At 43.1% G+C, this 12,906-nt stretch overlaps 1 protein-coding gene across 3 annotated transcripts in view; it reads left to right on the top strand.

The window, feature by feature from the left end:
• The first annotated feature begins 585 nt into the window (after positions 1 to 585).
• adcy8 (adenylate cyclase 8) overlaps positions 586 to 12,906 on the top strand; it is a 134,872-nt gene continuing 122,551 nt past the window's right edge. The window contains exon 1 of one of the 3 annotated variants that reach the window (XM_023965391.1): positions 586 to 2,417. In XM_023965391.1, the coding sequence (XP_023821159.1) occupies positions 1,530 to 2,417 (888 nt within the window). In that variant the 5' untranslated portion in view covers positions 586 to 1,529. The remainder of the gene's footprint in view (positions 2,418 to 12,906) is intronic. The other 2 variants (XM_023965392.1, XR_002875123.1) reach the window with 2 other exon arrangements.

Here is a 12,906-nt window from a genome sequence, read left to right as displayed (position 1 = left end):
ATAAACTGAATGGTTCGATAATATAGTGGTCTTGAAACGGACACCTAATTGACTTAAAGGAACTTCCCAAATCACATCAAACAACATGGTAAAAGCCCATTGTTACCATGGCAACAACATTGCGGCGGCAAGTTTGCGCTTTGGTTGCTCGGCGAACTTTAGAAATTCACTTTAAGGTGGAGGCACAAAAGTTAATCCACATCCTCGTGTGGTCCAGATAAACAAAAAACTCTATGGTTGCAATGGACCTTTGACCTGGCAGAGGCAGCCAGTTTCTACTGAGGATTCATTTTTCTGAGGATTTTATTTTTATGTTTTGCTTTTTTTTTATTTAGATGACATGAATGATAAAAACAAAACATGTAAAATATCCAGTTTGATCTTGACTCAGCATTTAGGTCTCTGCAGTAAACATGATTTTTACTTATGAAGCTACATCAAATGTTTAGAAAAAAAAAGAAGAAGAAAAACATAGAAGAAAAAAAAACGTTCCTGATTCAAGATGAAGGGAAGGAAACGTGGAAGACTGAGAAGGAAAGCAGAAAGAGATGCGGAAGAGAGAAGAAGAAAAGTGTGGGACGAGAAAAAGGGAAGACACGCGCACACGCGCCGCAATGACGTCAAAGCGGAGCGCAGCAGACTCGCTGGCCCCGCCGCGCGCCTCTTCAGATCTCCTCCACGCGGCGGCTGCTGCGTTTCAAACACCGAGGAGCGCGCGAGCAGCCAGGAGAAGCGCGCGGAGAGACGGCTAACCGGAGCAGGTGGACCTGGAGGAGGAGGAGGAAGAAAGCTCCACTCTCTTAACCTCACGCGGCATTTTTCTGGATGGAGACGCGCGCCTTCGCCTCGCGCGACAAGCCGAGTCCATGGAGAAGGACGGCTGATCCTCCTGCTCGCTGTTCCCGCGTGAAAACCCTCACGCGCCTACCAAGTTGCAATTTGTGATTATTATTTTTTCTGGGATTTTACACTTTTCTTCTTTTTGCTCTCTTTTCCTGGATTTTCTTGGGTTTTTCTTTTTGAATGCTGCTAAAAAAGACGCGGGATTTTGCTGGTGTTCTGTGCAGCCGCACGCGCAAACAGGAAATAATGGGTCTTTAAGCGGATCCAGCTGTGCCACCGACGCACGAACCAGCCGTCGTTAAGGTTCAAAGAAATCTGCCGCCGCTTGCACCCCCACCTCCCCACCCCTTCGTGGATTTGGGCTACCCGTGACCCCCCCACTCCTCCTTCTCCTCCTCCTCTCTCCCCCCATGGTGCCTTCAGCGCGGCGCGCGGCGGCGCTGATCTGGGAGTTCCTCTCGTGCAGGATCCACGCACCGCTTCTTCTTCACTGGACCCGCTTCTTGAAGATGACCTCCAGCCACAATTCCCCACGTGCCGTTCTCGCCGCACGCCGTGAGAAAAGCACGCGCCCCCGGTTCGATGCACACGAGAGGATGTCGTCTCCCCAACAGCGCTGAGGGAGGAGAGGAGCCGACACACAGAGGTAAAAGCCCACGACAGGCGTCAGAGCAGCGCGCGGCGGGATGGAGCTGTCCGAGGTCCGCTGTTCGAGCGCCAGCGAGGAGCTGTACACCATCAACAGCGGCAACGGCGGCAACGGCAGCGCGCGACCCAAGCGCCTGCTGTGGCAGACCGCCGTGCGCCACATCACCGAGCAGCGCTTCATCCACGAGCAGGGCGGGGGAGGCGGGGCGGCTCGGAGCAGCGGCTCGGACCAGCAGTACGAGCCCGGTTCGGGCGCACGGAAGCAGTCCGCGGGGCGGACGTCGGTCGGGGACCGGCACAACAACGGTGGGACCAAAGTGTTCCCGGAGCGCGCCAGCAGCGACCTGGGCTTCCTTCAGCTCGACTGCGCGCCGAGCAACTCGGACTTCTTCCTGAACTGGGGCTACACCTATCGGGGGGTCATCTTCCCCACCCTGCGCAACTCCTTCAAGTCGCGCGACTTGGAGCAGCTGTACCAGCGCTACTTCCTGGGCCAGAGGCGCAAATCCGTGGTGGTGATGAACATCCTGGACGTGGTGACCAAGCTCACCCTGCTGGTGCTCCACCTCACGCTGGCCTCCTCCCCCATGGACCCCATCAAGGGGACGCTGCTGGGCTTCTTCACGGGCATCGAGGTCGTCATTTGTGCCTTAGTGGTGGTGCGGAAGGACACCACGTCGCACAGCTACCTGCAGTACAGCGGCGTGGTGACCTGGGTGGCCATGGCCACGCAGATCTTGGCGGCCGGGCTGGGCTACGGGCTGCTGGGGGACGGGGTGGGGTACGTGCTCTTTACCCTGTTCGCCACTTACAACATGCTGCCGCTGCCGCTCACCTGGGCCATCCTGGCTGGCCTCCTGACCTCGGGGCTCCACGTCCTGGTGCAGCTGCTCATCTCCGAGAGCGCGCAGCTCTCCACCAACCAGGTGAGCTCCATCTTCTCCTCATCTTCAGCTCCCCTTGCACCAACGCATCTTTTACCCCGCCACCCCGTCATCCACATGTGTTGTTTTCAGCCGCAGAAACTTTTTATGGCAGCAAAATGTTGCAGAAAACAGCGCAGACTTTGCCTTTGCGCTTTAGTTCTGCGGGTTCAGACACGCCGCAGTTTGTTTGCACAGCCTTCAGCACCGGGAGCTGTCCACCGCCCACGCGCGCGCGCGGCGAAGCGCTGCAGCTCTGAACATGTGGAGCTCCACCTACCGGTCAATGTCATTTTTTCGTTTTCTTTTGATCCTCTGAAGGCTTTTTATTTTACTTCTGTACCTTTTCTGAATTTTATTCATTTTTTTTCATCTACTCTTTCTTTCCTTTTTTCTTTCAGTGTTTTCTAACTTTTTTTTTTCCTAAATTACCTTCATTTTAGTTTTCATTCATCCCCTTTTTTAATTTTTGAATGTTCCCCCTGTTGTTTTTCCAAATCTTCCATAGTTCACATTTACTTTATTTTATTCTTTCTTTACTCTTCTTTCATTTTTTTTAACCTCAGTCTTTAACTCGTCCTTCATCCATTGATTCACTTTTATAGCCTTTTTCCTTTTTTCCATCTAGAAATATTTCCATTTCTTTCCTTTTTTGGATTTCTGTTCTTCAATCTTTCTTTAATCTTTTAGTCTCTCTAAATACTAGTGTGTGTTTGTACGCACATGTGAGGAAGGGTGAGTGTTGTGTGTATTCATTGTGTCTGCGTGTGTGTGTGTGTGTTTGTTTGCATGTTTTTTTTTACCTGTGTGTGTCCGTGTTTGTGTGAGTATGCATTTGTGCGTGCATTTGTTTAAGTATCTGTTTGTGTGTCCGCGTGTGTGTGCACTTGTATTTCTTTCGGTGTGAGTGTATGTGGATCTGTGTGCAGTTGATTAAGTAAATATCAATTTGTGTGTTTTTGCTTGTGCATGAGTATCTTTTGCATGTCTATTTGTGTTTGCGTGTATGTATGTGTATTTTTTCTATATGAGTGTATGTGTCCAAATTTGTATTTGTGTGTGTGTGTGTGTGTGCGCGCGTCTGGGACTACATTGGCTCCTCTGAAAGTGTGAAGATCCCGTTTGCGCTGAACTTTCTTTGCTCCAGTCGTTTGAACAGAACCTGCAGCTGGTTGTGTCGTCATGTGTGACTTGGGGTCCGTGTTTGGCAGCAGGAAGTGTGTTTCTCTGTGGCGCCACTTGAAGCTTTGCTGTGTGAACGAGCTTCTCAAACTCCAACCTGAAGACAGATTCTTCATGGTGGTGTAGATCCATGTGGTTCTGGATGAAAACATTTCCCAGACTCAACGGCGTTTTCCGCTGAATTGTCACATGATCATAGTGCGTCTCGTCTCTTCATCAGCTGTTGGCTCAAAAGTCCAAACAGAACAGAGTTTAATAAACCAAAGATTTGACGATGGAGTCAAAATCTACCCAGATTTCATCCGACTGCTGCTGTGAATGTAACATAGCCCAAAATAAAATCTGAGTTTACAGAAATTAAGTTACTTCCACATGCAAAATTTCAAAATAAAAGAAGCCCACTGTTCTGAAACAATAATGTGAGAAAAACAAAAACAAAAATAGTACGGTAAACTGTGTGTTCATTCTCAAAGAAACGTCTGTACATTCTGAATGAGGGAAACAGCAACAGGATGTCAGAATTCTTTATGCTAAAAGCACAAGGGGGCAAATATCAAAAATGAAACATCATATTTCATGTTGTATTTTTTAAATTAACAGAGATCTCAATCTTCCAACGTTCACAAAAGACGTTCTCTGTTCTTGTGACATTTTCAGACGGTCGTGAAGTACTTTGAATTGTTTTGAATCAATTAAAAAAAATTTGAAGTGTTCTGGAATGTTTTGAATCGTTTTGAAGCATTAAGCTGTTTCATGCCTTGAATGGAATGTCTGGGATATCTCTGGAACAGTTATCTTGAGGGCAGCCTTACTGCCAAGGTCACAGACAAAGGTCACTTTAACGAGGAGAAGGGTTGTATTGATTGTGTACAGATTAGCAGTTTAACAGTTAATGAATCGATAAATCAATTTCCATTCCTACGATCCAATCCGATTGATCTGTCTGAGGCAGAATCACATCGATCCTATGCCATTAAAAATTCATTTCAAAATGAGATCAATGGATTATCAAATCAAAATCGGAAAATACCAAATGGATTGAGAAATTGTAGGTTTATCGTAAAAACGACCAAATGCATCACAGCGGACAACACACGTGATGACAGCATGAAATGATCAAGCTATCAGGTGTGAAAAAACAACAGTGGGCTGAACTTTAGGAAACTAAAATGTGAATGGATTTGACATTCATTCTTGTTTACTTGTTTGTTGCTACAGATATTTAATTTACAGTTGATTTTCTTTCAAGAAATACAAAGGAATCTGGAAAACGTCACCTGTACTGTTCAGTACCAGGTGTTTATCTCTGAGTAACACTGCTGAAAGTTTTGGCTAAAACTGTCCTTGATTTTAGGTCAGTGAATCATTTAAAATGAACCAAAATTTAAAGTAAATTGAATCAGCAACAGCAAATATTGAATTCAGTGGAATTGTTGCTAAAATGAATCGTTACAGCCCTAGTACCAGTACAGATGTTTGATTTTTTTCCATCTTTCCTGGAATGATGTTTCCTGGTGGCAGCCAGCAAAATAATGGCCGAGATCCATTTGGTTTTGATGATGAGGCTGCACATTTACTGTTGTCACCAGGCTTAGGAGGCGCATATTGTCATGTTTTCTCTGATAGACGGTGAAAATGAGGCTGTTTTGGGGTTCTCTTTGTGTTTGGGATGACAGCTCCTGACGTCTGAAGGGGTTTCTGTAGAGGGACTTCACCACAGAGCCACCGTGGTTCCAGCTCTTTAGTGATCCGCGCAGGAAGCCCCCCCGCCTGCGGGAACACCACGCTCAGTACGGCTCCATCTGAGGCCCGGAAGAGCGAAGCCCCCCCCCACACTGCTGCTGTCACCCCCTATCCCATCATGCTTCACTATGAAGGAGCTGTGGAACCTGCAGACCGCCTCTTTGTAGATGTAATGCAGCTGCAGCTCAGGGGGGGGTCCAGCTTTCCCTCGTCTGGTTCGGCTGCTTCTCTCAGCTTGATGGAACTATGATGCAAAACAGGAAAGATTTGACTTGGTTCCTTTTGGAGCCTGACAGCTCCATCAGCTCACCGCGTGGATCTAGGATCCAGACCAGCTTTGTTTCGTTCTCACAGCAGGACCTGAACTGTTAAAGAATCTTAATTCAGTTCTTGTTTGACTTCTTGTGCACATTTAGTGTCCTCTGAGACATTTCTTACTTAGAATTGCACAGACAAACCGACCAAACAAAACACGTCAACAGGAAGAATCCCTTTTAAAAAAAGAAACGTTTCAGCCCCTCCCACTCACCATTTCACTGACTCACTCTGTATAACTATTTCCCCAAGTTATTATTAATAGTGTAATCAAGTTTGGCATTAAAAAAATCACAATAAAATTGGATTTTCTGTATTATCCTCTATTTCCAAAGATAAATATATGCTGTTCATTCTTGCACAGGTTTTGTGCACTGAAACCACTACAAAATATCATTTCATTTAATTTTTTCTATTTTTTGTCTTTTTTTTGTCACTTTTCTGTTGGACTTTCCTGTGAAAAACGTATTTCTAAGTATTAACATCACAATTTCTGATAATGTGTTTTTGTTACTTTTGTTATTAGCAAATAATACTAGTGACTTACTACTATTACTTTATACCCCACTTCACAGACTCACACACTGTTTTACGTATCACCATGTTGTCATCCTGTATGTTTTTTTTAATGTAAGAAATGTAAAAAACCAAACATGTTTACATTGCTCAGAAGTCTCCTTTTGTTTTGTAACATTTTTTCCTTTAGAAAGACAAGAATCTGCTTTTTCCATAAAAACAGATCAAATTAGTCTGAACTTTTGCAAATTTTGTTGTGCAAACATGTTCAGTTACTCCTCTGTCCTCTCTTACATGTCTAACATGTTTAGTTTTACTCAGCTCTTAATTCAATTCAATTTTATCTATATAGCCCAAATTCACAACAACAGTCGTCTCAGTGGGCTTTTGGAGTTTCATCTTTTTCCTGTTCATGTATTTAAGGTTCACCAGTTAATTTTGTGTCATGTACATTTGGTTTAATATTTTCCACTTTACTCAGTCTTTTTGCCTTTTGTTAGCAGCACTTCTTTTACCTAATTTAACCCATAAGTCTGCATGTAATCAGACTTTTTGATCACTTGTTTAGTCATTGTTTTGTATTGTTTAGCACCATAATATTTACTCTTAGCTTTCTTACATGTCTAATTGTCTTTTTAATTCTTAGTTATTAAAATACATCATATTTTTTGTCATCCACCATTTTATTTGCCAGCTGCAGTTCATTTATATTCCCAGTAGTGAGTAAAGAACTGAACATGTAAATACGGTATGTTCTGCTGTGGATTATAAGGTATGTTATCAATAAATGGTCATTTGGCAAACTTTGATGCATTAGCATTTTCACAATAAAACCCAACCTGGTTTGGAACTCAGACAAAAAATAACAGACTAACATTTTGACTCAGTTCCATGTTCCTCTCAAAGTTGCTTCATTATCAGTAAACACAACCAGAATGAATCCATATATAAAATGCTCTGGAATATTTTTATGAAAAAATTTGTTCTTTAAAGTACACTTTATTGTGCGGAAAAACGGTAGACCTCCTTTAACCCTCACTTTGTCGCTCTTCAACTTTGTTTTTAGCCATGCAAGTGTCAGTAGAGACTCACTTTTTTTAAATTTAGCATATGTGGTTCATAGTACATGAAAAATATAGTTTGATGGCCTCACAGAAGTTTCCATGTTGATGCAAACATGTGAATTTTCGGAGTTTCTTGTTTGTCACAAAGACATCACCAGCATTTTTTGGACGCAAACATGAGTCGGGATGAGTCACTCACATTCCAGAATGACCAAAACTTTAAAAGAGTCATTATTCACTTTAAAAATGCACCGTCTGACAGTTTTACAAAGGATCTTTTTCAAAATCCGGTGCGTTACTACAACACTTTAAAAAACACATCTATATGTAAAGTTACTTTAGTGCAGGGTCACTTGGTTGTCATCTTTCTGCGGGGAACAGGACGTTTTTGTTTACAGGATGCTGTTTGTTGATGCCGATCCCCTCTGCACGATATGATAATTAAAGTCACATTTTGCATAAGTCGTTGATCTGAAGCAGTGCTCGGAGAGGAGTGTATTAATTAACTTCCCCTCGTGCTGAGATAAGTCTTTGCTGTGTCATTACTGTAAGTATTAGCTCAGAGGAAAATCTGTGGGCGGGAGGGATTAGTTTATCGTCTGATGAAATCGCTCCCAGATCTGCCCCTCCTCCCGCCACGCTCCTTCTCCAGCGGGAGGCGTGGGGCTGGACGGGCAGGGAGGGCTCAGGACGGCTCCCGCTGAACTCCTGCTGACACCTCCTGAACTTGGGTCATGCTGTTCTGCAGTCAGCTGTTTGAGCTGGGAGAAAAATAAGCTTAGGTGGGAAAACAATAATCAATCTTCATGTTTTGCAATGAGGCTTAAAAATACCTTTTCAATGACTGAAAAATGTGATCATTTTTGGAAAAAGTTGCCTGAAATCAAAGTAAAACAACAAAATAAATAAACTGCTAAACAGTAAAATAAATTTAACATTTGCATAGCTTGATTTGAACTTTTAATTTAAAACCATCACTTGCATTTTACTACACCTACACAGGAAAATTCTAAAAGAGTGTGAAAAGTGTCTCTGCTAAAAGTCGCAGTAAGTTGATGGACAATCTTTCCACACAATTTGCAAAGCTGGGGGGTTGTCTTGATTGTGAAGAACAATCAAGGGGGAGAAACTTATGTTGTGCGGAGAAAAAGGGCCAGTAAAGAACTCTTGTACGTTTTGAAACAACAAATTGGGGATGTGCCCCGTGACAGGCTGGCGACCTGTCCAGGGTGTACCCCGCCTTCACACAACTGTGGCCAGGTTAGGCCGTGGCACCCCTGTGACCCCCAAAGGGGATACAGCAGGTTAAAGTCAAAGTTAAAGTCAGCTTTATTGTTAAATGTGCTGCATGCACATGACATACTGCACAGATGAAATTACTTTCCTCTCACCCCACAGCGTAATCAGCTTATAAAATAATAAAATAAATTAAAACAAAATAGATAAATAACAGTAATAATAAGAAGAATAACAGCAATAAGAGCAATGAGATGGTTAAAGTAGCAGTTTAAAGTGACAACAGTGCTAAGAACAGTAAGTAGATGAGTCAGTCATGGCAGTCTTTGGTGAAGATGATGTTCTGATGCAGGACTGAAAGTTTTTCAATGTGAGTTTGTGGCAGGGAGTGGAGGGGGCAGAGGGGGTAGGACAGGGAGGGAATTGAGTTTCCTTATGGCGGATGGAGGGGATTGATGTTGTTCTGTTGTCCGGTTTTACAACACATTGCAAAATCCAACCCTCCGGTTTCATCCGGGCTTGGGACCAGCAAAACTCCCTGAAGGCTAAATGACTTTGAGAAGTGGGGGGATCAACAGCAGCAGCATGTGTCTGCCGCCCTCTGCTGCTCAGTGAGAAGCAGCTGGTGCTAAAGTTGCTTTTACTTTTACCGTAAAAAGCTCCCAACACTGATAGAAAACTGAGACTTATATGTTGATGCTCTGTTTTCTTTAAAGTAGTTGCTGAAGGAGTCAAGAAAGTGGCTAAATATAACAAATCATCTCCATTAATAGTTTGAAACTGCCATAAAATGCTACAGACTTTTCACAATATAACGTTTTTTTCTTGCTTTTATAGCGCTAGCATTCCAACCAATGTTGTCGGTATCCTGTAAACAAAATCAAACACGTGTGTTTTTTCAGCAGACTCCTGGCCTTCTGATTTTGAAAGCAGCCTTTTGCTAAGCAGTTTAAGTTCTATTCTCAAAAGTAACATCAACAACTAAATTATCTAGCTGTCGATGAAAAATAAACTGCATCCACTGCTGCCTGGAATAAAGGCTAGCAATTTAGCTAAATAAAAAAAAACAGAGTGCATGGCTAGTTTCAGTATGTCCAAATTGTTGACAATCTTGTCCGCATAGCCAGCAATCATGTTTCTTTTCAAGCGTAGGTGATTTTGTTTGTCACGATTATGCTAATCGTGCACAGAACAGCTAACGTTAGCATCTATTGCTCCTCCATTCAGTTGTGTGGAAATGAATTTTCTTTCTTAAACACCATGAAGCATATTCCTTCATTTACTGTTATTACCCACAAAAAACTCAAAGAATGCAGCCACCAGGGGGCACAATCCAGTGCTTTTATGTCCCGGTTCCACATGTGACTGAGAAAAATCAGAAAGGACATCCAATGTAAAAACCCAAATCAGTCATGGGAAGAATACACACAAGTAGAAAAAGGAATAAGTATGAATATCGATTGAATCTACAGATGTGACGCTTTATTTTGAAACTCATGTCTGAATCCTAGATTTCATGTATTTCTCCTAACTCATCAGGCTGATGCGTGCTGTCATCCTGTCAGAGGAGCCATCGATCTGCCTTCATCTTCTTGCAGCCTCTCAGGGTCCCTGTTGACCACACATCCTTTGTATTCAGCCCCCCCGAGGCAGCCGTATTGAGCGGTGCATTTGCCTTCAGCGCTGTGTAATCACAGACTTTCTATTTGCTTGTTTTCCTCCTGAAAAGACTCCAAGCAGATTGTGTTCTTCTATCGATGCCTGTCTGTGTGCCTGAGCCATTTAGCCTCTTTACTTGCTGTTAAATGAACAGAGGTGTCGGTAAGTAACAGATTGGGTTGTTCTGGTCAGTGAAGAGGAGCGTGTGCTTGTCAGTGATAACATGTGGTGTTGTGGAGGGAGTGTTCTCATGAAGCTAACAGCATTACAGACCTGGTAATAGCGGTGTGTGCTCTTCCTGCACACACAGACACACACAGGCAGAGCTTCATACGTGGCGATTAGCTGCTCTTCAAGCTCGCTGCAGCTTCCTCTTTCAAGGTCAGGCTTAGCTTACCGGAGCGCCTGCTGCATCGAAGAGATAGAGCAAGAAAATGAAAAAGCCAAGTGTGGGTTTCATGCAAAGACCACATGTATGTATTTTCGATCTTGTGCCGTGAGCGACTCCCGAGGAGAAGAATGTGCTGTTCGTTTTTTAGGATTCAGAAGGCTTTGCTGCCTCCCAGCCATTCACAAGCAAATCCGCATGGAGCTGATGTGCCTTTAAAGATGTCTGCTTTGTTTCCTGCTTCTTTAAATTGGATGAATTGTGTCTACACCCTCTATGAGGCTCCTCCATGTGTTCAAAATAAATACCTTTGTGTTACTTGTCTGGGATCACATCAGGTTTTGACACCTGCTCTGTAAGTCAGTCTTTCCAGAGTCTTGCAGGCATTTTTTTGTGAGTCTTGCAGTACAAAACACATCAAATTGCAGCAGTTGCAATATTTTACAATGATATAAAGAATAGTTTTCAACAGAAGGCCGTAAGAGTACGGCCAAATTTGAAAAGAATTCGTTTTTTTATTGACACGCAATTTTATACAACCCCATTTACTGTTTGTAAATGTACATGTCTGTAGACTTTGTACATGTCTCTCAGTCGTATCTACACTCATAAAAGTTCTTGTCAACCGTCGACTCTTCTTTGTGCTGCTTTCATGGGGATATTTCCAAATTGTTGTCACAGTCTGTCCCACGTTGGTGCAGTGGCCGACATCTGCCATCACAGCAAAAAAAGTAATACTGCAAATAAAAAGACATGCTGCTTCAAATAAAAAAGCAAACTTCATATTCATCCAAATAACTATTGCTACCTATACCTTAGATTATTGCTAGCATTATTATGAATATTAAAAAACAACAACAACCACGGTAATAAGCTGCCACAAGTGTTTAGCCATCAGTTGTCTCCACTGGGATGTTTTTTGTTCCAGGCTCTCAGTACCTGTTGTTAGTTGTGTTTGTCTGGGGTTGACCATGCAGTGGTTCATGTAACTGTGTTTTTCTGCATGTTGGAGTAAAGCTCCTCGTCTCATCAGTTTTCTTTCTGTACACTGGTTTTCTCCGTGTTAGCGAAAGCTAGCAATAATCCTTCATTGATTCTAAATTTAACATGACGCTTGGCCCCAAAAAAGGACAAGAAAATGCAAACAAGTTCCATGTAGGAGAAATGAAAAGCAGGAGCAGCTGTAATGTTTAAAATTGAAACAGCAGGTAAAACGAGGAGGACAGAGGTTAAAGTAGGTCTACAAAAAAGAAATCATGGCAAATATTTAATTTATTATAGAAAAGGAACAGTTAAACAACAACAACAAAAAACTTCACTTAAATGTGAATATTTTTTAGCATCTTCTTCCCTTTCTGATGTCTGCACCGATGAGTGTGATTGAAGCGACAGTTCACTCCGACATACATGTTAGTCAAATGTTAAACAAACCCGCACCACGACACTCCTACTGACGGCTGAACCATCTCCCTCAGCTTGAAGTCACTTGTTGCTGGGCAGATTTTCTGCTTCTTTAACTATTAATATTGCAAATGTGATAAGCAGCCATGTTTACCCCCAGATGGTTTCTTCTAGCTTAAGCACTTGTGACCTTTCAGATGTGGTTTTCGTTCAGTCACGCTTGGCTGCATCTCTGCAGCTCTCCTCTTCATATTCTCCGTGCACATGCTTCTTCTAAGCGAGGCTGAGCAGTCTGACTCACCTCCATGAGAAATCAGGATTTGGACATCAGGCGCAGAGGCTCAGAGGGAGGAACCCTTCATCTCCTCTCCCTCCTCACCTCTGTCTCACCCTCTGACTCCTCAGTCTTGCCGGTTTCAAGCGGTTGATCTCAGACAATCTTTGCCGTTACCAGACACTGCACTCAGCCGCTCTTAATATTTAATGAAGGGCTCAGGGCCGTCAGCCGTAGCTTTTTGAGCTTTTAATACCAGAGTTTTCCAGTGACATTTCTGTGCAGTGACCTGCCAGGCATTTCCCGACATTACTGCAGAGACTCAGGCCTTCTTCTGGAGCAAATACAGAAGACCTGGGAGGTTTAATCAACGCTTTTTTTAAATGAAGAGCTGCATCAGATACAAGCGACTCGCTCAACAAGCTTTTCCACATTATTTAGAAAGAGTTCAGCCGGCAATGAGGGGATTTTTAACAGCTGGATTCACTAAAAGAGGAGATTCTCACTCATAATCATCATTTCTTTTTCTATTGTTTGACTGTGGAACTAGTTAGTTTTGTTACTTTTTAACTGAACAGAACTCGAATTCTTCAACACAGTGACTGTTTTGCCTTTAGACACTGCACATAACGGCTCACAATGCAGGAGACAAACATCCAATATTTTTAAATAAAAGTAGGTTTGAAGGCATACTATTTTTCCTGCTCGCAAATC

The sequence above is a fragment of the Oryzias latipes genome, chromosome 17 (genome assembly GCF_002234675.1).
Source record: "Oryzias latipes chromosome 17, ASM223467v1".
NCBI lineage: Eukaryota > Metazoa > Chordata > Actinopteri > Beloniformes > Adrianichthyidae > Oryzias > Oryzias latipes.
The sequence above is the reverse complement of the archived record's forward strand: the minus strand, read 5'-3'. Positions and strand labels throughout refer to the sequence as shown.